Below are 27,586 nucleotides of genomic sequence, written 5' to 3' on the forward strand. Positions count from 1 at the left end.
TTGCTGCGTGAGGCTCGAGGCGCTGAGGTGGGGCCGGGAACGGGACCCGGGCCTGGGGATTCGGGTCCGGGTCCTGCCGGTGTCTGCTGGGGGTCCCGGGCTGAGCCGCTTCTCCCTCGCGGGGCCGCAGAACCGAGGCGGGATTGGGGCTGGGATCGGGATCAGCATCGGCATCGCCGCGGGCAGAAAGAGCTGCTCCGGGATGGGCACGGACCGAGCCCGGCGCTGCCGCTCCCGCTTGGACCAGGGCTGCTCCCGCTACGGCTCCGGGCAGGTCCCGCTGCTGCCGTGGGGAGCCGGGGCTGTGCCGGTGCCGGTGCCGGGCCCGGCAAGAGAGCGGCGCATTCCCGGAGCAGGCGCTGGATCGCGGCTGGAAGCGGCCGGGGCGCAGGGACCGCCCGTGCCGGCCCCGGGAGCCCTCAGGCCCCGCCGCTGCCTCACCGCCGCCGCCCCGCGGGGCGCCCCCTGGCGGACACGGAGCGGGGCTGCGAGCGCGGCGGCCCCCGGGGCGCGCTCCCGGCCCGGCCCCCGCGGGGATGCGGAGCCCCCTCAGCCCCGGTACCCCCAAGGCCGCCGCGCGCAGAGCGGGACCCGGACCCCGCGCCCGCACCCCCGGGGCTCCCGCCCGCCGCGTCCCCGCGGAACGAGCGGGGCTGCATCGCCGCGGGCCGGAGGAGCCGCTCCGGGCCGGACGCTGGGGCCGAGCCCGGCGCTGCTGCTCCTGCACCGACTGTGCCGGGTGCGGGCACGGGGCCCTGCCCGGGCTCGGTTCTGCTCGGGCCGCTCACCTGGTATCTGCCAGGTGAGACCTGATGCTCTCCCTCCTTTCCCCTGTGGCTCGTGCTCTCCAACGCAAAAACCTCTGGGTTTAAAAAGCCAGTGAAAACTGTTTATTCTTTATTTCCAGGTCAGCAGATATCCTGAGTGGGAAGGGACACACCAGGAGCATCAGGCTGAACCCTTATGTGAAGGGCGCAGCTGGGGATTGAACCCACAACCTGGGCATTTTCGGCACCCTGCTCCAACCAAGCCAGTCTCAGGTAATGGCAATGCCCTGCCTGGGACAGGAATGCCAAATGCCAGCAGAGCAATTCCTTTGCCAATGCTGCTTTACACACCAGCCCCTGGAACGTCTGTAGGGCAGAGCTCCATAGCCAGCACCTGACCATGGAACAACACAGGTGAACAGTTGTGTGACAGCATGAAACTATTTGTATAATCCTGATTTCCTGCCTTTTCCAGCATTTCCTAAATAGCTGTAAAGGTGTTGATGCCATGTCCCTTTCCAGGGAGAAACGAGCAAGTCCTGAGGGTTCCCTTGCTCCAAGGGCCGAAGCTCTTCTGGAGAGTGTCAGGGCTGGTCCCGCCTGCAGAGGGGCCTTTCCTGCAGGTGAGTGCTCACAGCCCAAACTCACGGCGGGGGCTGAGCCCGGCGCTGCTTCTCCGGCCCGGAGCTGCACGGAGCCCTGGGGGACTCCTGCTCCCTGCCAGGAATGTTCCTCGCTGCTCCCTCCGTGTGTCCCGGCTGGCCGGGAACGCGGGGCGGGGGGAGGCCGAGCCCAGGGGGAACCAGCCCCTCCTGCCCTCGGTGCCTGCAGGGCAGGAGCTGTGCCTCAGTGTCCTGCCCGTGCAGGCAGCGTGCCAGGCACAGCTGAGGCGGGCGCTGGGATGCCCGGCAGCGCTGGCATGGGCACGGATCAAGGGCCTGCCTGCGGCTCCTGAGCCAGGGGCTGCTCTGAACGGGGCCCCGGAGATGCTGCAGCCCGGACAGAGCCCCCTGACATCCCAAAACCAGCCCAAGGAACAGCTGCTATTGCCTGGGAGTGCTGCACGCTGGCTTTGCAGAGGAGCTCAGACAGCAATTCCCGGTGCCACCTCCTGGAGCTCCCACACAGCCACCGGGTGTGTCCCGGCCACTCCAGTGCCCTTCCCTTCCAGCCTGGGGCCATCCTCCAGCAGCAGCCTTAAAGCCAAGGGAATTCCCCTCACAGCAATTCAATCCCAAGCAAGGCCCTCGGAGATGCCTTAAAACAAAAGGTTAGAGTTAGATGGAGTTTTGTTTGGATGAAGTTTGGAGTTTTTCGGGAGCCAGCTGGAACTGCAGAAGTGCTGGGAAGCTGGCACAGGTGGGTCACAGTGCAGGTGCCCTGCAGGCAGGGATGTGCATCCCTTTCCTCAGGGAAAAGAGCTCCCGGAGGCCGCTGCCGAGGCTCGGGAATGAGCTCAGCTCCTGCAGGGAGAGATGCCCTCCCCTGGGCACAGGGGCTGCCTCAGCAGGGCCGGGAGCGCGTCCGGCCCCCCCTCGCCGCTGAGAGCATCAGCTGGAGCCCGAGCCCAGGGGTGGAGCCCACGGAATTCCAGGGAACTCTGCAAGTGCCCCCGGGAACATGGGTGGGGCTGGGGGATGAATAAATAGCCAAGGGTTAAAAATAGCAAATGCTATGGAATATCAACCTGTGCTTGTCCTGATCCCACTGAGCTTCTCGGAGCCTCTGCTGGTTCCTGGCACAGCAGGTGTCAAATAGGCAGCTCTGTGTGGGAATATCCATGCTGCATGAGGATATCCATGGATATCCATGCTGCATGAGGCACTGAGAGGTTATTCCAGCAGAGAATTCAGGGCCATAGCTCTAATTCATCTAAACTGCAAAGATGAACCCCAAATCTGGGCACCACACAGGGAACAATCTTTGTGCTGCCCTGCCAGCCAAAGCCCCTGGGCTGGGAAATTTCAGCAGCCAAATGGATGGAATAATCTAAATGCCAGCATCCCCCCAAGGGACGATCCAATCGCCTCCATGTGCTCCCAGAGTGTCCTTTCTGTTCCCCATGGGTGCCCTGGTGACACCAGGGGGTTCCCTCTGCCCACAGGGCCTTTCTCCTGCCCCTCTCCAGCCTGAGGCCTCTTCTCCCTTCCCTACCAGCTGCTGCAGGGAAGGAGGAGGACCCAGGGAGTCCAGAGGTTACCTCAAAACAGTCCTTCCCTCACCTTGGGATTACCTGAGATTTCTCCCCCAAATCTTCCCTGTCTGTCCCCTTCTGATTTCCTCACTCTTTACAAGAAAGCATTCCTTCTCTAATTTGGGGATTACCACAAGCTTTATTCCCATTATTTTCCCTACCTGTCCACTCCCTATTTCCTCACTTCCACCTCAGTATTTTCATTCTTTACCCTACAGCTGCTTTCAGTTTTCCCTCCCAATAATTTCCCTACCTGTCCATAACCGGTTACCTCAGTTTACCCCATCAAGTGCATCCTCTCTGCTACAGATCATCTCAGATTTTACCCCAAAATTTTCCCTACCTCTCTACCACTGAGTACCTCATTTTTACCTTAAAATATTAATTTTCTACCATGGAGATTCCCTCAAGTTTTATCCCCAGATTTACCCACCTGTCCACAGCAATTCCCTCAGTTTACCTCAGGATGTCCCTGCTCTCTCCTAGAGATAATCTCACATTTTAGCCCTCAATTTTCCCTACCTGCCCAGTACTGATTACCTCCTTTTCACCTCAAAATATCCATTGTTTCCTCTACAGATTAACTCAGATTTTATTACAAAATGTCCAGTTTGTCCCCTATTTACCAACTAGATTTTAAAACCAAAACCACACAGGTTATGTCTCTTATCCCCAAAATGTTCATTCTGTGCCCTGCAAATTATGTCAGATTTTTTCCCAAAACCACTTATTGTTCCTACATAATTACCTCAGGGTTTGCCCCCCAAATTCTACCTAATGTTGACTTCTGATCATTTCTGCCTCAAGATGTTCATTCTCTGCCCTACAGATCTTCCCAAGTTTTACCCCCAAAATTTTCTTGCCTACCCCCAGTGACTGCCTCAGTTTATGTCAGTGTTCACTCTCTCCCTTGAGATTTACTCAGGTTTTACTCCCAAAATTTTCCTTACCTGTCCATAACTTATTACCTCATTTTTGCCTGAAAAGATTAATTTTCAACCTTTAGATTATTTCAAGTTTTTCCCCCCAAAATTCCCCTACCTGTCCACTACTGATTCCCTCATTTTTCCTTCAACATTATTTACTACTTCCTATCATGTAGCTTTTGTCAAGATTTACCCCCAAAATTTTCCATGTGTACCTAGTTTTTACTTCAAAATGTTCACTTTACAGATTATTCCATATAATTTTTACCCTGAAATTTCCCCATCTACAACTGATTCCCTCATGTTACCTCAGTATGTTCATGCTCTCCCCTAGAGATTATCTCAGATTTACCCCCGAATTTTCCCAACTGTATGCTCAGTACTCATCACCTCATTTTTCCCTCAATATGTTCATTCCCTTCTCTTGAGATTTTGTCAAGCTTTGCCTCCAAAATTTTCCTTGTCTACTACTGAGTACCTAATTTTTACTCCAATATCTTCATTCTGTCCCCTACAGATTACATCAAGTTATACCCCCAAACTTTTCCTTCCTGTACAATATTGATTAGCTCTTTTCTACTCTGAAATTTGCATTCTTTCCCCTAAACATCACCTCAGCTTTTCCCTCAAAATGCCACCTGGCTCCCCTTGACATCCCCTCACATTTTCCTGCACAAACAGTTCTTGTGTCCCCTCCCAACTGCCCCAGGTTTTCAGCTAAAAATGTCACCTCTGTCCCCTCTGAGTTATCCCAGGTTTTCCCAGTTAGGAGCTGCAAGGAATTCAGGCAGGGCAAAGGACAGCAGGGAATTCTGTAAATTCAAAGCCACAAAGAGAAGATCTACCAGCAAAGGGGAAAGGTTTCAGAAAACGTTTCTGCATTTACTAATTAATAATTATTTCCAGTTCCCCAGTGAGAAGAACATGAGCTCACCACCATTAAGGCCTGGCAGCTCCCTGCAGCGAGAGCTCAGTGCACATCCACAGAGGCAATTCCAGCATCTAAAGGAAAGGAAGAAGAAAAAGGTCATTTCTTCTCTTTCCAAGTTATTTCAAGTTCTCAGACCCAAACCAAGCTTTGCCCTTGATTCTGGCTGGGTGACTCCTGAGCAGTGGCCACAGGTCCTGTCATTGATGCTGATGGGAGTGATGCTTTCTGGGGAAATCAGCTGAATTCCAAAGTTCACTGCCTGCCCCGTGCCTGACTGCACAGGAGAAAACCTCTTGCATGAAGGGATTTTGCTCCATCTAATCCCATCTGCCAGCTGTTCCATGGGGATGTTGCCAGGCTGGGGCAGCACAGGCAGACACAGCTCTCAGCTCTCTCTGCTCCAAACACAGCTCTGGGCTCTTTGCAAACTCCTCTGCTGTGAGGTTTTCTCCAGGAGAACTCAAGGAATGGCCCACGGCAGGTGGAGATTAGGTTATCACACAGGGAAGTGAAGGATAAATATTCCTGTAAGAGCCTTTGGGATCTGCTGGGCTGAGCTGGGAAGGGGACATTCATTCCCTGCAGTGCCAATGCACAACAGCCTCCAGCACAAAGCACAGACTGTCAGGTGGGCTCTGAAAGCACCACTTGGACAAACCTCATGGTTATTCTTCTTTGCAGGGACTTCTGCAATCCAGCCCTGCAGCTGAGAAGCCCAAAAGCTCTGGAGTCTGCCTGCTCTGGAACAAAAGGATCCTGCCAGGGGTGAGGCACAATGCCAGCAAACACTGCCAACAGGCACAGAGGCAGCACTGGAGCTCCTGTTGGGGCTGGGAAGGGCTGCCAGGAGGACACAGCCCCAGGGGGTGGCAGTGGCAGTGGCAGCAGCAAATTGCCACGGTCTGATGGCACAGCAGAGAGACAAAGGCCAGCAATGGCCACGGGAGCTGCAGGTTCAATTCTGCTCCTGCGCTGCCCCATCCCGGCAGGAAATCCCCAGGGGGGACAGAAACTCTCAGGGGGCACAAAATGCAGCATCTGTGAGCCTGATCCTGCCTGAGCTCAGCGTGGGGGCCAACCCCCCCAAGGGAAGCACTGCCCTGCCCTGGATCAGTGCCAGGCCCTGCCCCAGCTCCCAGCTGCTCCCGGGGCTGCCACCACATTCCCCACAAGGTGACAAAGGTGACAACTGCACTGGCACGAGCACAGGCCCATCCCTCCATCCAGGTCCTCCCAAAGCTCCTCATCTGTGCTTTGGCCAGTGCCTGCCCCCCAGCCCTGCAGCATCCAGACCTGTAATCCAGGAAGTTTGAATGCTGGAGATGTGCTGCACTTCTCCCCTTCTGTGTTATTTTCAGGAAGTAACAAACCCACCACAGTGCAAGGGAAAAAAAGGTGATTTAAGGAATGTTTTACTCACACGCTCCTCACTTTACCCTTCACAACCACCCCAGCATGAAACAGACATTCAGGAATTAGTGTTCAGTAGCTGCCATTGGAGTTTTAAGGGATACCAACAAAGCCTTGATACATATGTGGGGAATTCCACAACAGGTTTTCCTTCCCCATCTGTGTCAGCATCCAGCACAATTCCCTGTTGCTGTTTGGTCCCCAGGAGCTGCAGGAGGAATGTCAGTCTCGGCTTCACCTCCTCGGCGTCGCCTCGTTAGTCCAGGAGATAATTAATTCAAAGAGAATTCATCTGGTCAGTGGCAGAAGATCATCACAGCGAAACATCATCCTTGCCACAGGGATATTCCCACCCCTGTGGGCAGTTCACTGATCAAGAACTACTTCCCAAACTCAGTCATTCCATTTAAGCCACAGCAGCACAGTTTGGAGGGACAGAAGTTTTCAGCCTTGTGTGAACGAAGTGAAGACAGAAACATCACTGGGAGAAAATCCTGAAGTTTAAAATTCTTTTCCTCACTTCTTTGACTAATGAATCTCTTAAAATCCAGTCTGGATTGTGCAGAAAAGTTTCTTGGTCCCACTTGGAAATTGATCTCCCCAAAACCAATTAAACAGTTATTATAACTGATTCCATTAATTAGTATGGAAAAGACAATACAAATAAACTGGAAAAAAATTTGGCTCAAGTTTTCCTCAGGAATGAATTGGGAGCTCACCAGCAAGGATTTCTGACAGGTAGAGAGTGTGATATAAAAGATATATGTGCGTACATATATATAATATATATAAATAAATATATATATATTTATACACACACATATAAAAATATATAATACATATTTATATCACAAACTATCTCACGTATATCTGCCATATATATATATATATATATATACACACATATAAATAACCACAAATGTTTTTATATCACAAACTCTACCTATAAACGTTCCCCCCTTTTTTTCAGGAATGTAACATTTTTAGGGATCCTAAAATCAAACACATGCAGTTCTCTGCAAAGGAAAATCAATCACTATTTTATCCCATTAATGCCAAGATGTTTTCCTGGATGTGCTGCTGGGTATTTTCCTGTAAGCTCTTGTTGCTTATCCATGAAGTGTACTTGAAATTGTCAGGATGATGAAATCCATTTGGAATTTTACTGTCTCTGCAGTGGGATGAGTTTTTCCAAAATTATTCCTTACAGACTGAGCGCATCTCCTCAAGTTCCTTCTCGCTTTCTGCATCCTGGAAATGGCAAGAGGGAAATTCATAAATGTACAGCTTGATTAAAACAAATACAAAACACCATTTCCCTTCTTTTCCTCCAAACCAGCTTTTAAGCATATTGTGGAGTCCTGGAATAGCTTGGGTTGAAAAGGACCTTAAAGCCTATCCAGTTCCTGGGCAGGGACATCTTCCATAGCCCAGGTTGCTCCAAGCCTTGGACACTTCCAGGGACGGGGAAGCCACAGCTTCTCTGGGCAGCCTGTGCCAGGGCCTCAGCACCCTCACAGGGAAGGATTTCCTCCTAATACCTGATCCAAGCATAACTGCTTTCAGTTTGAGGCCATTCCCCCTTTTCCTGTCATTCCAGACCCTTGTAAATTGTCTCTCCCTCTTTCCTGTCACTGGAAGGCCACAATTAGGGCACCACAAACTTCTCAGCCCCATTCTCTCATGGCAAAGGTGCTCCATCCCTCCCATCCAACTTGTTGTCCCTCCCTGTGGCTCCAGGGACCCAGCTGGGATGTCCCAGGGTGCAGCAGAGGTGCAGAATCCAATTTTACCTCTTTGGTGTACCCTGGCAGCTCCGCAGCGAGGTCCATCCACAGCACCGCCTGCCGAGGCGTTCCCGAGGTCCCTGTAGCACTGGGAAGGGAAATGGCCACGGGAGAGGGGTTAAATGGGAGAAAACAGACAGCAAATGGAACTGGGCAACTGCTACAAAGAGCTGTTTCTGCCTCTTCACCCTTTGCACTGGCATCTCCTGCAGTATCCCTCAGCCACCACGCCTCAGAAGCACCACCAGATCTTGGAATACTAAATATATTTGACTCTCCTTCTTTTGAGGAAGGAGATTGGGTTTTGTTTGGCCATTTTAAGGTGCCCCTGTGGTTTTCACTCTTTTCAAACTCTACTTTGATTTTCAGTTGCTTTTTCCCCTCTTCCTCACACCATTTTCTCCACAAAACCTCTCTCCTGGGAGCACATTGTTCCCCAGCCTGTTGAAAATGTAATAAATATTATCTACAGGAGTCTCGGGTCCCAAAATAGGCATGAAATATTCTCCATGTGACCAGCAGCCGAGGCACAGTGATCCCTCTGGGAACAGGAAGATTTTGGGTGCCCAGAGAGTCTTGGGGGTGTTTGGAGACCATGAAATTCATCCAGGAAAAGGAAGTGGGTGCTAAAAACCCCTCAGCAAGAGGGCTCAAGACTCCTATGCTGGACAGGGAAAGAGAAATCCTTTATCCTTTACTTCTCCCCATGATTCTCTGGCTTTATCACCACAGAAGTCATGGTGGGGAAGGATTAAACCTCCAGCCCACAGCTGCCAAGTCACCATTCCTGCTTTATAAAGAATTTCATCTGTTAAAAACCAGGGATGCTCCACTGGCTGACTCAAAGGCAAAACCCCTGAATTTTAAAGCCTCTGTACAAGGTGATTTGGCCTAAAAAGATTTAAAGGATAAAAGGAAATATTATCATCCTATAAAATTCTTCTCCTGCTTGGAGTATTTTCTACCTGGTCAGCACTTTACAGCCAAAGGTGATTTTTAATACAAGTATTTCTTACCCTCTGAACAAACAAGAAGTGAGTGGTTACCTTGGCAATGTAAACTCTTCCTGCTTTGGAAAACCCTGGGCTCAGCTCCTCGACCTACAGGAACAGAGGCAGGGTGTGACAGGGAAGAGCAGACATTAGGATATGCAAGGACACAGTTAATTCTTACATCAGGCTTCCTGCAGCTTTTAAAGGAAAAAAAATAGATGGCAGGAAGGAGAATCCTAATAAATACATAAAGCACTATGCCCCTGAAACCTTCAAGCAGTTGTCTGGAAAAGTCTGAAATGCAAAAGTCAGCCAGGCTTTAAGTAAAATATTCTGAGGGAGGAGCTGCCAGCTCCCAGATCCTGGAAGTACAGCCCAGATGTATCCAGTACTGAGCAAGGAATCGCTGTGCAGCCTTAGAAAGGAAAACCAACCCCCTAAAGCAATTCTCAGCACTTTGGGCTGCAATTCTGACACCTTCAACATGCCATTCTTCTGTGGCTATGCTGGAATGGACACTTCTCATCAGCTTTCCTTCCACCCAGGTCCCAGGCCATGGGGAAGGACCAGGAGGGATCCAAGCAGCCCAGTGACATCCCTGTGAGCTGTGCAGGGCAGTGATGCTGTGAGCTGTGCAGGGCAGTGATGCTGTGAGCTGTGAGCTGTGCAGGGCAGTGATGCTGTTCCTGTGAGCTGTGCAGGGCAGTGATACTGTGAGCTGTGCAGGGCAGTGATGCTGTCCTGTGAGCTGTGCAGGGCAGTGATGCTGTGAGCTGTGCAGGGCAGTGATACTGTGAGCTGTGCAGGGCAGTGATGCTGTTCCTGTGAGCTGTGCAGGGCAGTGATGCTGTGAGCTGTGCAGGGCAGTGATGCTGTGAGCTGTGCAGGGCAGTGATGCTCTGAGCTGTGAGCTGTGCAGGGCAGTGATGCTGTTCCTGTGAGCTGTGCAGGGCAGTGATGCTGTGAGCTGTGCAGGGCAGTGATACTGTGAGCTGTGCAGGGCAGTGATGCTGTTCCTGTGAGCTGTGCAGGGCAGTGATGCTGTGAGCTGTGCAGGGCAGTGATACTGTGAGCTGTGCAGGGCAGTGATACTGTGAGCTGTGCAGGGCAGTGATGCTGTGAGCTGTGCAGGGCAGTGATGCTTCTGTGAGCTGTGCAGGGCAGTGATGCTGTTCCTGTGAGCTGTGCAGGGCAGTGATGCTGTGAGCTGTGCAGGGCAGTGATACTGTGAGCTGTGCAGGGCAGTGATGCTGTTCCTGTGAGCTGTGCAGGGCAGTGATGCTGTGAGCTGTGAGCTGTGCAGGGCAGTGATGCTGTGACCTGTGCAGGGCAGTGATGCTGTGAGCTGTGAGCTGTGCAGTCAGTGCTGCCCCTCCCAGGCCCATTCCCACCTTTCCTTACCCTCAGGAAGTTCTGCAGTGCGTCCTGCACTGTGGCTGTCAGGGGAGCCTCGAACAGCGCCGACACCGTCCTCTTCTCCAGCCAGCCCAGGTGGGCAACCTGCACAGGCAAAAGGACAACCTGGCCCATCCATCCAACACCAGCACAGGAACAAGGGCCTGCCCAGTCCCTGGGAGCTGCTCCTGCAGCAGGGAGGAAGCCAAACCCCTTGGCAGTTTGGGAATATTCCCATGGAGTATCCAAGTCTGGCCACAGAATTTAACCCAATTTGCTTTCCCTCATCCCAGGTCAGTTTTTGCAGTTCCACACATCTGGGACATGGATGGCCCCAAATCCCAACCTGCCACACTGCAGCCACACCAGTCCCCACCTGTACTCTCCCTTCTCCCAGCCTAAACCTTCCACAGGAACCTGCTCCCCTCCACCCTGTGATTCCTTGGGAGAGGCAGGCTGAAGCCTTCCCACCAGATAATCATGGGATCATTTAGGTTGGAAAAACCCTCCCAGCCCATGGAGGCCTATTTGTGACAATCCCCACCTTGTCACCCAGCCCAGAGCACTGAATGCCACCTCCAGGCATTCCCTGAACACCTGCAGGGATGGGGAATCCACCAGCTCCCTCTGACAATACCCTGTTTAATCCTGTATAATTCCAACAATGCAGACTAGATGAAGCACTACCATACTTCTCCACCCGTGCTTTTATTCCACAGCTTCAGCAGCTCCAAGCTGAGCATGAAGGAAGGATCTTTTTCCAGGAAAAGAGCCAGGAGCTCCCAGCAGTTCAGCTCAGGGCTGCTCTGTAATTCCCACTGTCAATTATCCCAGCTACAAACCCTGCACTGTGGCTCCATTCCCAACAAAGTGCTTTCCAATGGCACAAATGGAACAGCAACAGTCACTGCAGACTTTTATTCCCTTTCTTAGGCTCTAAATCTGATTGAGAGCTTGGCATTTGCCTCCAAGCTTTTCCCTGTCAGGAAGCAAAGTAGCTGGCACATGCTGCCAGTGCCTCCAATTCTGTGTGTGGCAGGGGCAGGGGGACACATGCAACACATCACACACCAACACACTGCGAGCAGAAGCTCCTCAGATGGCCTTGACCACATCCACAGAGGATGGAAGGAAGGTTGTTTTTATCAAGCAAAGCACTGGGAACAGGAAAGGAGTTTGCAGCTCAAGCTTTTCCTAACCCACCCTTTGCCATTTCCCCTCCCATGCCACCAGCAGTGACTAAAAACCCAAGCTGGAGCTCTGAACCCTTCAGAGGCTGCCCAGGGGGTGAGAATAAACTCTCTTACCTGGTAACACCACCTTCCCAGCAGATAGTAGAGCTGTGGGTCCTGTGGCTTCAGGGCAATGGCTTTATCAATGTGTTCCTGTGGGAAAGCAGCAGCAGCACATGTCACATCTTTGTCAAAAGCAAGTAAAATACCCACCAGAGCAGGTGGAGAAAAATTGTGGATTCCTTCCTTTCCTCTAAGTGCCACAAACAGTAAAATTAGACTGGATTCAGTGAGCAAGGAAAAGCAGCATTTCTCCAGCCTCAGGGACAGGAATTTCTGCACACACACACACACATACAAAGAAGCTGCCCTGCATTTTATTCCTGCTCCAGAGCTCTGCCATAACCTCACTGATCATGCCAAAGGCCGATGGGGAAACAATAACCTGTGGCCTGTTCCATGTCCTTTTCCCCTGGAACATCCACAGGGCATCATAGATCATTCCTAGTAATAATACTAGGAATAAAAAACAGGGAATCTGAAGCAAATGAAAGAAATCCTTTTTGAGCAGTAACTGCTCCCTGGGAGGGTGCAGGTTGCTCACAGGCACATACTGCAGACAAGCTGGTGCTGTGTGTTGTCACCACATTCCATATTTTAAGCTCTAAGTCTCATCCTTTACCTAAATTCATTTACAAGATTTCTTTTTTTTTCTGGTAATTATAGTGTCTAAAACTGCAGAGTCACTCCCAAAAGGCATGGCTGGAATCAGCCTCCTCATCCCTGGCACCTCTGAAATCTACTGCTTCCCTCAGAAGAACTGGAGCCAATGTTCCCAATTTCCAGCTGCAGAAATGAGTGTTGTTTGATACTCACACCAAGCCCAGCACCTCCTGGCCACTCACCTTGAAAACATATCCAGCCTGGATGCGCTTGGAAATGCTCTCCTGCTCCGACACCTGCCCACAAAGGATGGCAAACCTGCATGGGGAGACACCTGCATGAACAAGCTGGGACAGAATCCACACTGAATCCACATCTCCCTGCTGTCCATGGCTGCAGAAGGGAGATCTACAAGTGCTCAAAGCCAGGCTGGACAGAGCTTGGAGCAGCCTTTGATAATGGAAGGTGTCCCTGCCCATGGTAGGGGTGGAATGGGAAGAGCTTTAAGGTTCCTTTCAACCCAAACCATCCCAGGATTCTGTGAAGTGCATTAAAGCTTCACACCTAAGTGGGGAAAACAAGGAATCCAGCACATCCCTGACAGGGAAGAGACATAAGCAGCAAAAATGTAGCACTCAGGAAGGAAGGAGCTGGAAGGATGAGGCAGCCAGACACAAACTCACTGCTCTGACAGCTAAAAACCAGGAGCAGCACACTTCCACACCTGGAATTGCTTCTCTGAGCAGGGAAAGCTGTGCCAGGACCCAGAGCAGGGCAGAGTGAAGTTACTGCAGCAAGAGGCAGACTAAGAGCAGCTCCAATGAATGAACTACAGGGCACAGCAACCCCCTTACACATAGCCCAGCTGCAGCACACAGGGCTCTGCTTCCAGGGAAACACTTGGAAAACCTACCCACATCCTGCAGCTGGGAAACAGAATGACACATGCTCAGTGTTGGGAGTGCAAAGCCATTTAGTTTTGTCCAGTGAGAGACCTTGAGTTGTGAGCCTGAGAAGCAAGGCCCCAGCAAAAGCAGTCGTTGCACGAGCTGTGAAATTCAAAATTAATTCCCTGTGGATTTGCACCCTCCCACCTCACCTCCCTGCATCACAGTGGTTCAAAACCTCCCTCCCTGCATCACTTCCCAAGAAACAACAGCAGCTCAGAGAGCTCTCAAGTGGGACAGAACTTGCAGATGGAAGTTTGGCCTCTCCTATCCTGCTGGGCTCTGGGAGTGGTGGACATTTCCATCCCTTCTCTGAGTTTGGTTCAAAAAATATCAAGTGGAACAGAGAGACAAATCAATAACATTGCTCATTCTTGCAAAAAATAAAGCTGAAAAGCAGAAAGATGCAAATAAAAATCCCCCTTCCTACACCCACACCCCAGTGCTGCCACAGATAGCGATATCCCAAAGGATCCTTTGGGATGATTAACCACAGCAGATGTGCAGGAATCTGTCAGAGACCTTTAAATCTCCAATTACACTTTCCTCAGAGTCACAAAATCCCACAAATCCCCTCACACCTCACTGCTCCATCTCCGGTGTGTAACTTACAGCACAAAGTCACGATTCCTGAACAATTTAACATTTTGCCTTAAATCTCTTCCCTTAATTTGTTAACTTTCTTGTGGAAAAGCTCTAGATAAGCTCTAAAATTCTTATTTTTCACGGTAATGGAAAGGATTACCAGGATCAGTGGGTTATGGGACAAAAATCTTTTCCTGCTGCTGGGGCTCCACAGCTCCACTCTGTTGTGTGCAGATGATGGAGTAAGTGTTTCTAGGATCTTCTCCAATTTGTTTCCCAGCCTGGACTACACATCCCTAACCACAACATGACAGGGGTTGAGAAATACAAGCCAATAAAAAGCTTATTTTCTAAGATCATGAGATAAAATATTCCTAGACAATAAATCACACAGTTGTCTCATGACAAATAAAAATTCCAGGGTTTTTTTAACAGCCTGGTGAAATGTTGATGAAGAAGCCATAAAAGCAGCAGTAAATTAAATTTCAGTCCTATTTTGGTGCCATGAAATAAACTAAGAAATATGTATGTGAAGAGACACCTGATCTGATTTTCACTGTATTCCCAGGAAAGATGACTGTTCCCAACCCAGCTTTGCTGATCCCAGGTTCAGGGCCACTGGACTGTGGGGGATTTTCACACCCACAACTCTGCACTTCTGGGATTTTAGGCTGTGCTTTCTGCTGTTCTCTCCCCTGCTTGCTCAGCTTGGCAGGATGGAGTCATTGATTCCAGCTCATTCCATGGGATGCCTCGGGCTGAGCATCACCAGAGCCCTGTGGAGGTGCAGGGGGGCTGAGCAGCAGCACCAGGAAAGAATAAAAATAATGATGATGGGGATTTTCATCCCCTATAACCACTGGGTACCCTATGCATTACTGCTCAGATCCATCCAGAGCTTTCCTCAGGATATCCCTTGATTAATTAGTAGCCAGACTCCTCACTAAGCTGCTGACACACCAGGAATCTCAGCTCAGGATTTCCCCATTTATTAGAAAATAAACTCTGTGCAAGCAGGAACCCCCAGCTGAGAGAGCCTGATCTTCCAGCTTGAATCCCCAGGATTTAAGGACTTTTTGGGTTCTGCACTCTGACTTCCCTGGAAGCAGCACCCTGCCATGGAACACAGAGCCTCCAGCACCTCCCCTCCACAGTCAGGGGGCTCTGCTAGCCCAAACACACCTCTAAGCTCTTTTAACCACCTCCAAGACAGTTTTCCCAATATTTTGTGAGCATTCCCAGTTTTTACCTTCCTGTGCACTGGGTAGATATATGTGAGTCCCTGCACTTGAGTAAGGGGACAGGGAATTGGCAGGCAGGTATTTAGACTGCAGCAACCAAAAATTGAAATAAGAATTTATGTGGGAATTAGTGCTCTGGGAGAGACAGCAGAATTCCCAGTGACTCCACCTGAAATTAATGACCAGCTGATCCTGAAGAGTTGGGGAAAAAAAGCTTTGGTTCTTCCCAGGGGAGACAAGATGGAAGGAAAAAGTGAGGGAGGCTCATGCTCCCCCTCCTTACAGCCCACAAACATCCATATGGGAGAGCTCCTGGATTCTGAATGTTCACATTTCTGAATTCACCTTCCAGGGCAGACAAGTCAGGGGGCTGCATTCAGACAGCTCTAATTCCATGTTATTTTCCCTCCACTACATTCTGAACTATCTCCTAACACCTATTCCTACAGTTGCTCCTGCTCCATATCACACTAACAGCAAATTCCCTGTTTTATCTGCCTGCAGAACAGAAAATGCTCAGCCCATAAACCCAGAGTCTGGCTCAGAACTGGCCAGATCTGGGCAGTGATGCAGCAGGAGTGAAATCCTGAAGCAGTGCCAGGTGTTAAATGAAAGCCATCCCCCAGGCATATCCGGAATGCTGTGACTTTTCAAAAATCCAGGATCTGCCCACGGACAGCCAGATGTACCCACAGAACTGAAAAGGGCTGGTGATCAGGATGTTCCACCACACTGCCAGACTCTCCAGAAGAAAGGGCACATTCTGGAGACTCATCCAAGCCAATCCCAATTCTCCATAACACACAGGATAACCCCAAGGGGCCTGGAGCTTATGATTCCTCCCGCAGCGAGGGCTTTCAGCAGGCAGTGCTTCATTTCCAGGGCAAGATGTCCAACTCAAACTGCAGCTCCTGACACAGCACCTGCACCATTTTCCTCAGGTTTCTCTGAAATCCCTCTGGTTGCACTTCCAGTATTACTTTAAGCAAGAGGAATGGAAGCCAAGGCAAATCCACAGCTCGCTCTCCTTTACTGATCCCTAAGGCTGCTGCCCCATGCTTACAGTTGTGCTGCAAATACCCACAGGGAATGGGGTGGGAATTCTAAAAGGACATAGTTGTTTCTCAATTCATTTCTGAAAGGTCTGTGCAACCACTGATCCATCCATCCATCCATCCATCCATCCATCCATCCATCCATCCATCCATCCATCCATCCATCCATCCATCCATCCATCCATCCATCCATCCATCCATCCATCCATCCATCCCTAAAAGCAAGAACAGACTTGGGAACTTGCTCTGTCCCACTCAAGAGCTGAAATCACTTTAAATGGACAGAAGCTCCACCTGCTCAGGGATCTTTGACAGTCAAAGCAGAGAAGGGCTCTGGTGTCCAAATCCAAGGTAAGAACGAGGTCATTTTAAGTCAGGAGCAGAGAGGCTCTGAGATCATTCCCTGTGAATCCCTCACTTCCCACACACAGATCTACTCTTAAGGCACTAAATGCATTTAATGCCCAACACATTTCCCAAGGGAACATCCCAAGGGCAGCATGGGCTGGATCAGCCCCTCTGCACAGGGCTGGCTTGTCTGTGCAGCCCTGACCAAATTCCTGCTCCATTGTGCCCAGAGATGGCTCCCTTGGCACCGGCCAGCTTCCAACAGCACCAGCCACAAGCAGAGCTTTGTCCCACACTCCATGGCCAGAGCAGAGCCATCAAAGCCTCTCCTTTGTGCTTGGGCAGGTCCCAAAGCCAGGCCAGACACAGCCCCACACACTTACTGCTATCCCTGGCACTCCTGAGAAACCACTTTTCCTCCTGCTGTCAAATCCTTCCAAGCCCAAAAGGAGCTGTAGCCAGCAGTACAGCTTCCCAGCAGAAATCCTTCCCTTCCCCAGTTATTTTCTTTCTTTGTTTCTTTAAAATGTCAGTGACGACTGAACAACAACGAGGCACTGAGGGGAGAAATCTTTCCTTGCAATGGTAATTGTAGGCAAAGTACTTCTTGTCTTCCTCAGTGCCTCAAAAAACTGGGAGTGATGTGGGCAGCAGGAGGAAATAACAAGCACAAAACCACAATGAATCAGCACCAAAAGCCAGCACAATTTCATCTGAAGGAATCCACAAACTTTCAAGAGGCAACTGATAAAACAGAAAATCAACATGAAATGATAAACACAGAGAAAAAACTCAGCCCAGGAATTCCTGCACCATCAGGCTTCACACAGCCTGTGTGGGGAGGCAGCAAAATAACTGGGAATATTTCCATTGAAGTGGCCATTTGGGATGCAGTGGGAAAGAGAAAACGGTGGTGGTATGTGCTGGTGTGTGTAGAAGAAAGAATGCAAAGGACCATGACACCAGCACAAAGCCATGCCACTCTCCCAGCTTGTGCCCTGCACTGAATCCCTCCACTTCTGTCTGAAAAACTACAAGGAAGAGAGAGAAGAATATTGGAAAGACAAGATGGGTGGTGAGAGATAATAAATTATTCCCCTGTGACAGAAGATAATAAAGGATTCTTCAGCAAGGAAATTAGTCACTAGAGAGAAATATGACAGAACAAAACTGTAATTTAAATAAATGTGAACAATGTTCTCTGATCGCTTCCCCCAAGAGCTGGGCATCAAATCCAACCCAAAAAAAGCTTTTAAAACCTCTGCTGCTTTTTCTCCCCAGGGTAAATTCAATTAGCATAAAGGAAGACTGCAATTAAGCCAGCTTGTGACCACTTCAGAGCTGGGAAGGGAATAATTTCCTGTTCTACTCGTGGCAGAAAATAGTAATTTGTGTGCTGATAAAGGGAGTTAGATATTCACTCCCAAGAAATCCCACACCTCCCACATGCTGCTCTGCTGCTTCCTTCCTCCAGCTGCCCTGGAGAATTAGAAGCAAGATGTAGCTGTGCAGAAAGGAGCCTTATCCCTGTTTGGGAAAGGGGTCTGAGGGACCAAGAATTGTCCCAGACTTGGAATTCCAAGGCAAAAACTGTCAATATTTGGACACTGGAGTAGAACTTGGCTTTGTAAAATACAAATGTTAAGATTAATCCTGGCAACTAAACCCCATTCATTTAAAGATGTTAAGCCAGCAGACAAGAGCCCAGCACCATGATCTGCTGGAGATTTTCCTGCTCCCAAATTCCTCCTTCCAATCAAAGCTTTAATTGAGAGCAGTAATTCATTACCAAAAGATGAAATACAGTTAAGATGATAAAGGCACTTATTCAGATGCCAGTAGTTCAAAACAATCCTTCAAGCAAATTTACTCATTGCAAGAGCACAGATCTTGTTTGGCAAAGACACTCAGCAACCTCTTTTCCCAATAATTTCCATTAAAGAAGAAGAAGAAAAAATCCCTTTTATTCTAATTAAAGTGCTGTCAATCCTTTGGTGCAACTGCTGACAAACACCATTCACAGAGGAATTCACCAGAGTAACAGAAAAGAAACAGAAACAGTTCCCTTATCTCCAAATCCCTGTGCCACTCCTCAAGCTCTCTTTTGGAGTAATTTTTATAAAGGACATGTAAAAATGCCCCACACGAGCTGGAAGCACAGCACCCAGGCTGCTGAAGGGTAGCAAGGTCCTTCCCCCTCTCCTGTGCAGAAATATTGGTCACAACTGCCTGGCTGAACTGCAGATCATCTCTTCTTTTAGCATGGAACAAATACATAAAATACCTCTGTTTAAATAAAAAGAGCCACATGCTGCTGTGTCCCTTCATGTCCAAACCAAGGGCCCTGCAGGGGGATCAGAGCAGAGCCAGCAGTGCCAGAAAACACTTCCAGGAGACTCTAAAAGCCTGTCTGCTGAGAGTGATGGATCTCCTTCCTCCAGAATTAAGTGGAAAATAGGGAATTTGGCAGAGCACCAAGCCCGCACTCCCAGGCCTGGCTGATGGAGTCAAACACATTCCCTCTTGCCTCAAAAGCACCTCCACTTGGGAGCTTCTCCTCCAGAACTCTTCAGAGAGAAATTCATAATTAAGTTGCTGTAAGATACCCCAAATTTATTCCTACCATCACAACCAAACCTACTGTCTGTCAAGTCATTCCTTACACCAAGTAAGCAAAGCTGTTAAAAATGGCTTTTTATGGAAAAACACCACCAGTGTGGCACAGTGCAAGTAACAGCAAAGTTTGTGGGGGGGTTTGTATTTTATTTTTTTTTAACTGCAGCTCAGCTCACAAAAACCTCCAGGTCCTTTTCCTATGCTTCTTAAAAGCAAGAAGTGAAAAGTCACTTACCACTGGTGGCACTCAGCACTTTGATCCCAATTCTGCAAGGCAAGTTCCAGCTCTTCCTTCCCTGGAACAAAAAAAAAGGAGTCAGAGGTAAGAAATTCAGTTGCTTTCTCTCCCAGTTTCTTTCTCTGAGGCTGTCAGAGTAACAGAACAGTATAAAAGTCATATATTTGTCAATTTGATAATGTATTTGGCTTGGAAACATCCTATACATCATTTTATCCTCTGGCAGGTTCAAAAAGCTGACAACTAAGCACCTATTGATGGCTAAAAGGGCAATATAAAACTTTGAATTCCATGTTTAAATGGTTCCACTGATTCCCAAAAAAAAAGTAATTATATTAGCTACAGTATTAAGTAACTCTATTTAGTTATTTGGATATTAAACAAGACAGAAATTATTTAAATTTGTATCTTTTATTGCACATCTTAACTGTAATAAAGATGATTTTTTCTCTGTTCTGACTCACCTAAAATCTTGCAGACACCTTTGAGGTGGTAAAGAACAAAGAGGGAATGAAGTCAAAGAGAATTTAAAAATAGGTATTGTTTTTATATCCGTCAACAGAGAAAATCCAGCATGCTACAGCAAAGCTTGTTTATTTTACATTTATGATTTATTTTAGTATCACAGAGAAATGGATGACAGGTTTGAGAAACAACTTTCCCAGCTCCAAGCAGGTCTCAGCCTATTTAGACTCTTTCACAAAGCTCCGTTTTTAAACACAAAAAAATTCCTTTAAAGCGCTGCTTCCCACCAGATTCTAGGGAAACCCAATAAAACCACGGCCCTGCTGGCAGGTGGAGGGGCTGTGCAGCTGAGTGCCAGCCCTCCTTTGTGGCAGCAGGAACTCCTTACCCCCTGTGGCATAGGACCTCCTCTCGTCCTTGTCCTCTGTCAGCTCCCACATGTCGCAGTGCGCCCGCGCCAGGCGCCACAGGAACTCCCGCTGCCCCGCGTACTGCAGGGAACACAAACACCCCAGGCCAGGTCAGCACCGAGCCCGAGCAGGGCACTCACAGCTCAGGTCATGCAGGGATCTTTCTAAGCCTTGGAATGCCCCAATTCCAAAGGAAGCAAAGTGGAACCACAGCGAGGGCGAGTTTAGAACTCGGCGCTGCAGAAGAGTTCCCTGTGCTGGGAATTGCAGGGGCACCTCCAGTGCTGTGCCCAGCTCTGGGCTTCTCAAGTCAGAAAGGCAGTGAAGGAGGGGATGGAGCATGTCCAGGGAAGGGAATGGAGCTGGGGATACTCAGCCTGGAGAAAAGGAGGCTCAGGAAGGACCTTTTCCCTCTCCACAACTCCCTGACAGGAGGGGGCAGTCAGGGGGAACCGAGCTCTGCTCCCAGGGAACAAGGGGTAGGACAAGAGGAAATGGCCTCAAGTTGTGCCAGGGCAGGTTTAGGTTGGACACCAGGAGGAATTTCCTCCTGGAAAGGGTGGTCAGGCAATGGAAGGGGCTGCCCAGGGACACGGTAGAGTTCCCATCTCTGGAGGTGTCCAAGGAATGACTGGACATGGCACTCAGTGCTCTGGGCTGGGTGACAGGGTGGGGGTCATTTCCAGGTTGCACTTTGAGTGAAGAAACCCCTCCTGACATGCAAGCTGACCCTCCCCCGGTGCTGGAAAATACAACAAGGCACCTATACCGCCAGCTTGTTGTTGAGGAGCAGCTGGAAGCCCTCTCTCCTGTCCTGCTCATCCCCGCTGTGCAGGCGGTCGGCCTGCTCCAGGAGCTGCCCCAGCCCCTCCTCCAGCGAGATCTCTGCAGACAGAGAGCTCTGATCCTCGAGGGGCAGCTCCACCAAGTCCCCGATGGTGTCACAGCTCTCATCCTCAGGGGGCAGCTCCAGCGAGTCCCTGTGCAGGCTCCTGACGGTGTCACAGCTGTCACCCTCGGGGGGCAGCTCCAGCGAGTCCCTGTGCAGGCTCCTCACGGTGTCACAGCTCTCACGCTCAGGGGGCAGCTCCAGCGAGTCCCTGTGCAGTCTCCTGACGGTTTCACAGCTGTCATCCTCAGGTGGCAGCTCCAGGGAGTCCCTGCGCATGGTCCTGACGGTGTCACAGCTCACCTCGTCCTCGCTCTCCCGCTCCGACTCCCGGTCGTAGTCGGACTCGGCGTTGGCCGTGGTGTAACTTTGGGGGAAGAAAACATCACCAAAGTGGTTTGAGGAAAGGAGAGGAAGAGTATCTCGGCTTATCCCAGAGAAAACTGCACAACCCAAGTGTCCCACACAGCCTCATTTCTTGTATCACCCCCAGAAAGCTGAAGGATGTCCCAAGTCAGCTCTGAGCAACCTGGTCTATGGAAGGTGTCCCTGCCCCGGGCAGGGGTGGCACTGGATGAGCTTTAAGGTCCCTTCCCACCCAAACCATTCCAGGATCTGTCCCCACCTCCCCTGCACACCCTGTCAGCTCCTCCTAACCTCAGTGATCCAGTAAAGCTCAGATCAGAGCTGCTGAAAATGGAGAAAATTAAGATCCCCCAGTATTAAAGCTGGGAATTTCAAATTTGAAATTTAAACCAGGGTTACACAGTGGTACCACAGCAGGAGGGGGTCTACTTACAGAGCTGATTCCTTTTCAAACAAGACTATCTGTCTTGTTTGAAAGGAATCCAATCCTCACTTTCACCTGCAGAACAGGCACAAATCAGCCAGTCATTTCAAAATGTGCACTTGAACACGGGGCCTTTGTTGATTTAAGTCAGTAACTGTCCAAGAGAACTTGAGCAGTTCTGCTGGATCTGAGTTCCCTGCACTCTGGGGGCACTGGGTACCTCCAGCTGTGCTTCCCTCTGTCCCGGCTGATTGCTCCTCCCAGGGACAGCCCCGTGGCCCTGCCTTTGTCTGGGGACACAGATACGTGACCACAGCCCCTATCTGAAGGAGGCAGTGACAGGGCTTTGCCCACACACAGATAACAAGGCGTGTTTGGCTATCAAAGTTTCCTGAGAACCATCCCTAATTCTCAGGAATTCCCCTCTCTGCTCCCTCAAACCCTCATCCAGACTTTCAAAACCCCACCATGTTGTCCTGAAACATAGGCAAGAAATAAAGCATCAGCCTCACACTGCAAAGGCAGGAAAGCAAGAATGCCATGCTGGAGATGACACTGAATTAATGGATAACCAACACAAGGGTAGGTGACTGGCACGGCTCTGCCTCAGATTAAAACCCTCATTTATTTACATTTCTTAATGCTAATGACATTATTAGTTCTCTAGACTACTTCATTTCCAGTAATTAAACCTAAACTCCTCAAATTCCCTGATTTCCCCATCCAAACCCCCAACATTTTACTGGCAGCTGCCAAGATTTCAGCCCTTCAACTCAAAAACCAACCGTGCTTTCTGCCAGACAGCCCCTACCAGATTCTGCCAGTTCAAAAAGACAAGGAAACCCAAAGTTTTCAGGGAGATTAAGGGATTTAGGTGTTATCAGCCTGTTTTTCTGAGTTTACAATGATGGAAAGCTCTGGAATGCTTTAATGTGGCAATCCTGAAGGAAAACAGCCCATGGGGGGAAGAGGAGGTGAAGAAGCCCAAAACCCAAAGCCACACAGGGAAATTAAGCAGCACAACCTCCCTGAAAACTCCTGGAAGATTTTTGGGAATTGTGCCTGAAATTGGAGAAGCTGCTCATGCCCATGTGGTTCACAAAATAAGGCTGAAATTGGGGGTTCTCTGTTCTGAATTCCACTGAAAGAATTCAGCAATGAACACCCAGCTGAAATCCACCTGTTTGCAACCGGCTCATTCCTCCTCCCAGTGCCTGCTCCAAAGCTTCAATAGGTTTTTTCCAAAATTTACATTTCCTACCCTGAACATGCTACTTTTCAAGCACATTCACATCCCTAGCAGACAACACTACAGGCAGCTGGTCCTGGCCTGGCTGATATTTTTACACCTCTCTATGTAGGACCAAAGTGAAGCATTACCTAAGATTCCAGTTTTAAATCAGGTGAGAGCTGCTAATCCGCAAATCCCCACACTGGTCATTACAGCTAATTACTGATGTTAATTAAAAGGTAAGGACTCCACCAACCACCACTGGATTCCCAATAAATGAATGAGGTTTTGCTGTGAAATACACCCCTGTCCCCTCAGGAGGTGCCTTTTCTGTAACTCTGAATTCTTGGCCTCTGTCAGAACTCACAATTTGCTATGATCTGAGGACAGCCACGGCTGGGATGTGTGGCCAAAGCCCCCTTTTCCAGCAGGTTTACACAAACCATTGTCCCCCTGATGACTCAGTGCATCTGCTGTTACACAAACACCCAAGCCCTGCCTTCAGAACCAACTCTACAGTTCTAAAATCTGCTCTTCAGCCTCATTACCTATTACACCACCATGAATCACTCCCTCCCTAATTTCCCTCCCACCCCAACACCACTTGAGCTGAATGAAGCTCTATAACCCCAACGATATCACCCTCACCAGCTCCAGTTATTAGAGACAAACATGAGCTTAGGGCAGTCCCAAATCCCTGTTCTTTGTCCTGGCAAGAAAAATCCCTGCTGAAATGCCAGCTGGCACCAGCCCCCAGATCATTTGGCTGCCCAAATTCCCCCAATGCTCTAAAAATGAAATGCTCCCACTATTCTAAAATCCCTCTTTAAATGACATTTCATGCCAACTACTCTGGGAAAATGCATATAGCAGCACCACCTGTTTTTGGACACACTTCCATACCCCAAAAGCTACAGAAGTGGTCAGATTCAGGCACAAAGGAGCAGCATTTCCTCAGAAATTCAGCAGTCACAGGTGCAGGAGAACTTGTTACCTGTTTAACTACACAACGTGCAGCTATACTGGCATTTTTAATGCTGTTCTTACACCACACAGAATTTTATGTCACGTGCAGGGCCAGGAGTTGGACTTGGATGATGCTCCTGGGTCCCTTCCACCTCAGGATATTCGCTGATCAGATAATTTGTTCATTTTAATATAATATAATATAAATTGTCTGGAAATTCGATTTCCAAACTCTCTCACTCCATTGCCAGGCTGGACTCATACCTCCCTTCCTTCTGCAAGGTTCCTTAATCAAATTGTTTCTTTAAAACCCCTCAATTTTTTTTTCCTTCCTCTTAAAGGATCATTTCAGATTTCTCAGTCTGGCCTTGGCAGTAACACAAGTACTGTAACAAAAGCAAATTAAGACAGGCTGTAGGGGAAGAAAATTCCCTTCTTTGTGGTTCTAAACTGCCCAGATGTGGCACCAAATCCCCTAAAACATCTGTCCCAGTGCTCTCCTTACCCTCCTTCACTCTCTCCATCATCTGTGTTGGGATTCCTTGAGCTGGTGGTGAAATAAATGGAGCTGGAGCCCGTGGAGTCACTTCTCTCCCTGGAGAAGGGGAACTTCCTCCGGCGAGCCACACGCTGGGTTTCTTCCAAGTGGGTCCTGGAAGGAGAGAAAAAGGAAGAGAAATAAATATTTGGTAGTAAAATATCTGCCATTCCCCTTCTCCTCTCCAGCAGACTCCACCCAATTCCCTTTCTAGGCAAAGAATTCATGAGGTGATTCACTCCTGTTTATACAAACTCAAATGGAGCTGATAGTGTATTCTGTATAATATACATAATATCCATTAATATATTATATATATATTATATATGATAGAACATTAAAACATATAGAACTATATATTACATATGATATATATTATACAATAAATTGTATCTAATACAATGCATTCTATAATATATATTATTCAAGAAACAATTATACAATATATAATGTATCATATATAATTAAAATTATATATGATATAATATATAGTATATATAATATATATAATATATATTATACTAATATATAATATATATATAAATTATATATATAATAATGTATTATTGTGTTATTTATTAATGTATTATTATATAATATGTATAATATTATATATTATTTATATTATATATAATGCATATATTATATATTTTATATATAACATATAATATCGATATAAAATATATATGTGATATATATTACATATATATACATTATATACACTATATAGTATATAATGTATATTGTATACTATACAATATATAGTTATATATTATACATTAATGTATAATTATATAACATACACTATATAACATAACATATCTAATATAATATATCTGCAGATAAAGAAATCCTCCTCCATGGACAACCCTTACAGAATCCATAGATGGGATGTTCATCCAGCCCCTACAACAAGAACTGGAGTGACAGAACAGGTTCAGACTGGAAGAGGGGGAAATTTAGGTTGGATTTATGGACTGGATCTTTTCCTGTGAGGGTGGTGCAGCACTGGAATGGATTTCTCAGGAAAGCTGTGGCTGTTCCATCCCTGGAAGTGTTCCAAACCAGGCTGGACGTGCTTGGATCAGCCTGGGCTAGAGGAAGGTGTCCCTGCCATGGGTGGGTGGGCTCTGAGGTCCAGGCATTCCCAGCATTCCCAGCTCCAGGCATGCTGTGGCTGTTTCCCAGCAGAGAGGGGCAGTACCTGACTTCATCCACGATCTCCACCGCCAGGTCCTGCAGGCTGTTCCGCAGCTCCTCCACCTCCTTCCTCAGCTCGGCCACGTTCCTCACCACGAAGTCCAGGCGCTCCAGCAGCTCCAGCTGCTCGTCCTGCCTCAGCAGCAGGGGGCTGGGCACGGCTCCATCGGCTCCATCTCCCCCCGCTGGGAGCAGCGCCCCGGGCACGGCCTCCCCTGAAGCACAGCACAACGAGGGTCAGATCCCAGGGGAAAGCATTCCAGGGGAGGGAAATGTGGCCACGGCTCTGCTGGCAGGGGATAGGAGGCTTGGTGTTGACAGGGACACCAAGGGGATCAGCAGCTATGCTGCAGGGAAAGGCTGGGAGAGCTGGGACTGTTCAGCCTGGAAAAGTGAAGGCTCTGCACTGACCCAATTGCCCCTTGAAGAAGTCTGAAGGAAAAATGGAAAAGAGACTCTGCAAGGGCCTGGAGTGAAAGGACAAAGGGGAATAACTCCAAACTAGAAAAGAGGAGATTTAGATGGGATATTGGAAGGAATCTTTCCCTGTGAGGGTGCTGAGGCCCTGGCACAGCTTGCCCAGAGCAGCTGTGGCTGCCCCATCCCTGGCAGTGTCCAAGGCCAAGCTGGATGGGGCTTGGAGCAGCCTGGGATAGTGGAAGGTGTCCCTGCCCAAGGCAGGGGTAGGACTGGATGAGCCCTTCCCACCCACACCAGTCCAGGATCCCATTATTCTATGATCACTGTAAGAACACGGTTTCATTTTCTGTTCCCAAAGTTTTGCACAGACATGGATGAAACCCAGCAAGTTCAGGGTTCCAAACCAGCACTTGTAAAAGCCCAACACCCCAAACCTCACTTCCCCCTATCCCGGCCCCACCCCCCCCCATTCCAGCCCAGCTCCATTCCATCCCATCCCATTCCCTGCATTCAATCCCTATTCTCCCCTACTCCAGCCTCATTCTTACTCTTCCAACCCCATTTCCTGCAGTCAACCCCAAGCCACCCGTTTCAACCCCATTCTTCCAACTCTAATTGCATTTTCCACTCTTCCTATTCCAACCCCATTCCATTTCCTCCATTCCAGCTCCGTGCCTCCCTATCCCATGTGCCCCATTCCAGTCCCATTCCCACCCCAGCTCTAGCCCCATTCCTTTCTATTCCAACCCCATTCCATTTCCTCCATTCCTGCTCCGTGCCCCCCTATCCCATGTGCCCCATTCCAGCCCCATTCCCACCCCAGCTCTAGCCCCATTCCTTTCTATTCCAACCCCATTCCATTTCCTCCATTCCTGCTCCGTGCCTCCCTATCCCATGTGCCCCATTCCAGCCCCATTCCCACCCCACCTCTAGCCCCATTCCTCCCTATTCCAACCCCATTCCCCCATCCCGACCCGGCTTCCCCCGCCGCTCCATCCCGCTCGTACCGAGGCGCGGCTGCCCCGCCGCCTCCTTGGAGCGGCGGCGCATGACCCAGAGCACGCCGAGGCAGAAGCCGGCGCCCGCCGCCAGCCCCAGCGCCATCCCCAGCCGGGGCCCGGCCCGGGCCGGCTCCGCCACCGGCACCGCCATGGCCGCTCCGGCCGCGCGGCACCGCCCGCGGCGCGCCGCGATGGCGTCACTGAGACGCGACGGCGGGGAGGAAAGGGGCGGTGTATGTGCGCGTGACGTCATCGACGAGGCCACGCCCAGAGCGGCGCGCGCGTGCGGCGACAGCCGGACATGGCGGGGACACGGACCCGGTCCCGGAGCCGGGCCGCCCTCCGCGGG

General features: G+C 49.5%; 1 protein-coding gene and 1 long non-coding RNA gene across 2 annotated transcripts; one reads left to right on the forward strand and one right to left on the reverse strand.

Moving 5' to 3' along the window:
- Positions 1-1,333: 1,333 nt before the first annotated feature.
- Positions 1,334-6,119, forward strand: LOC118687442 (uncharacterized). The gene is made up of 3 exons (XR_004980327.1): positions 1,334-1,390; positions 4,794-4,913; positions 5,500-6,119. It is a non-coding gene; the product is annotated as an uncharacterized LOC118687442 (long non-coding RNA).
- Positions 6,120-6,214: 95 nt separating this feature from the next.
- On the reverse strand, positions 6,215-27,388 carry RMDN3 (regulator of microtubule dynamics 3). Its single transcript, XM_036384413.2, is given in 13 exon segments — positions 6,215-7,479; positions 8,022-8,075; positions 8,077-8,103; positions 9,062-9,115; positions 10,409-10,507; positions 11,710-11,787; positions 12,540-12,615; positions 19,325-19,385; positions 20,181-20,283; positions 20,972-21,458; positions 24,584-24,730; positions 25,821-26,031; positions 27,244-27,388. Coding segments are annotated over 13 exon segments (1,596 nt in total). The 3' UTR covers positions 6,215-7,425.
- Between the last annotated feature and the right edge of the window lie 198 nt (positions 27,389-27,586).

The sequence above is a fragment of the Molothrus ater genome, chromosome 6, assembly GCF_012460135.2.
Source record: "Molothrus ater isolate BHLD 08-10-18 breed brown headed cowbird chromosome 6, BPBGC_Mater_1.1, whole genome shotgun sequence".
NCBI lineage: Eukaryota > Metazoa > Chordata > Aves > Passeriformes > Icteridae > Molothrus > Molothrus ater.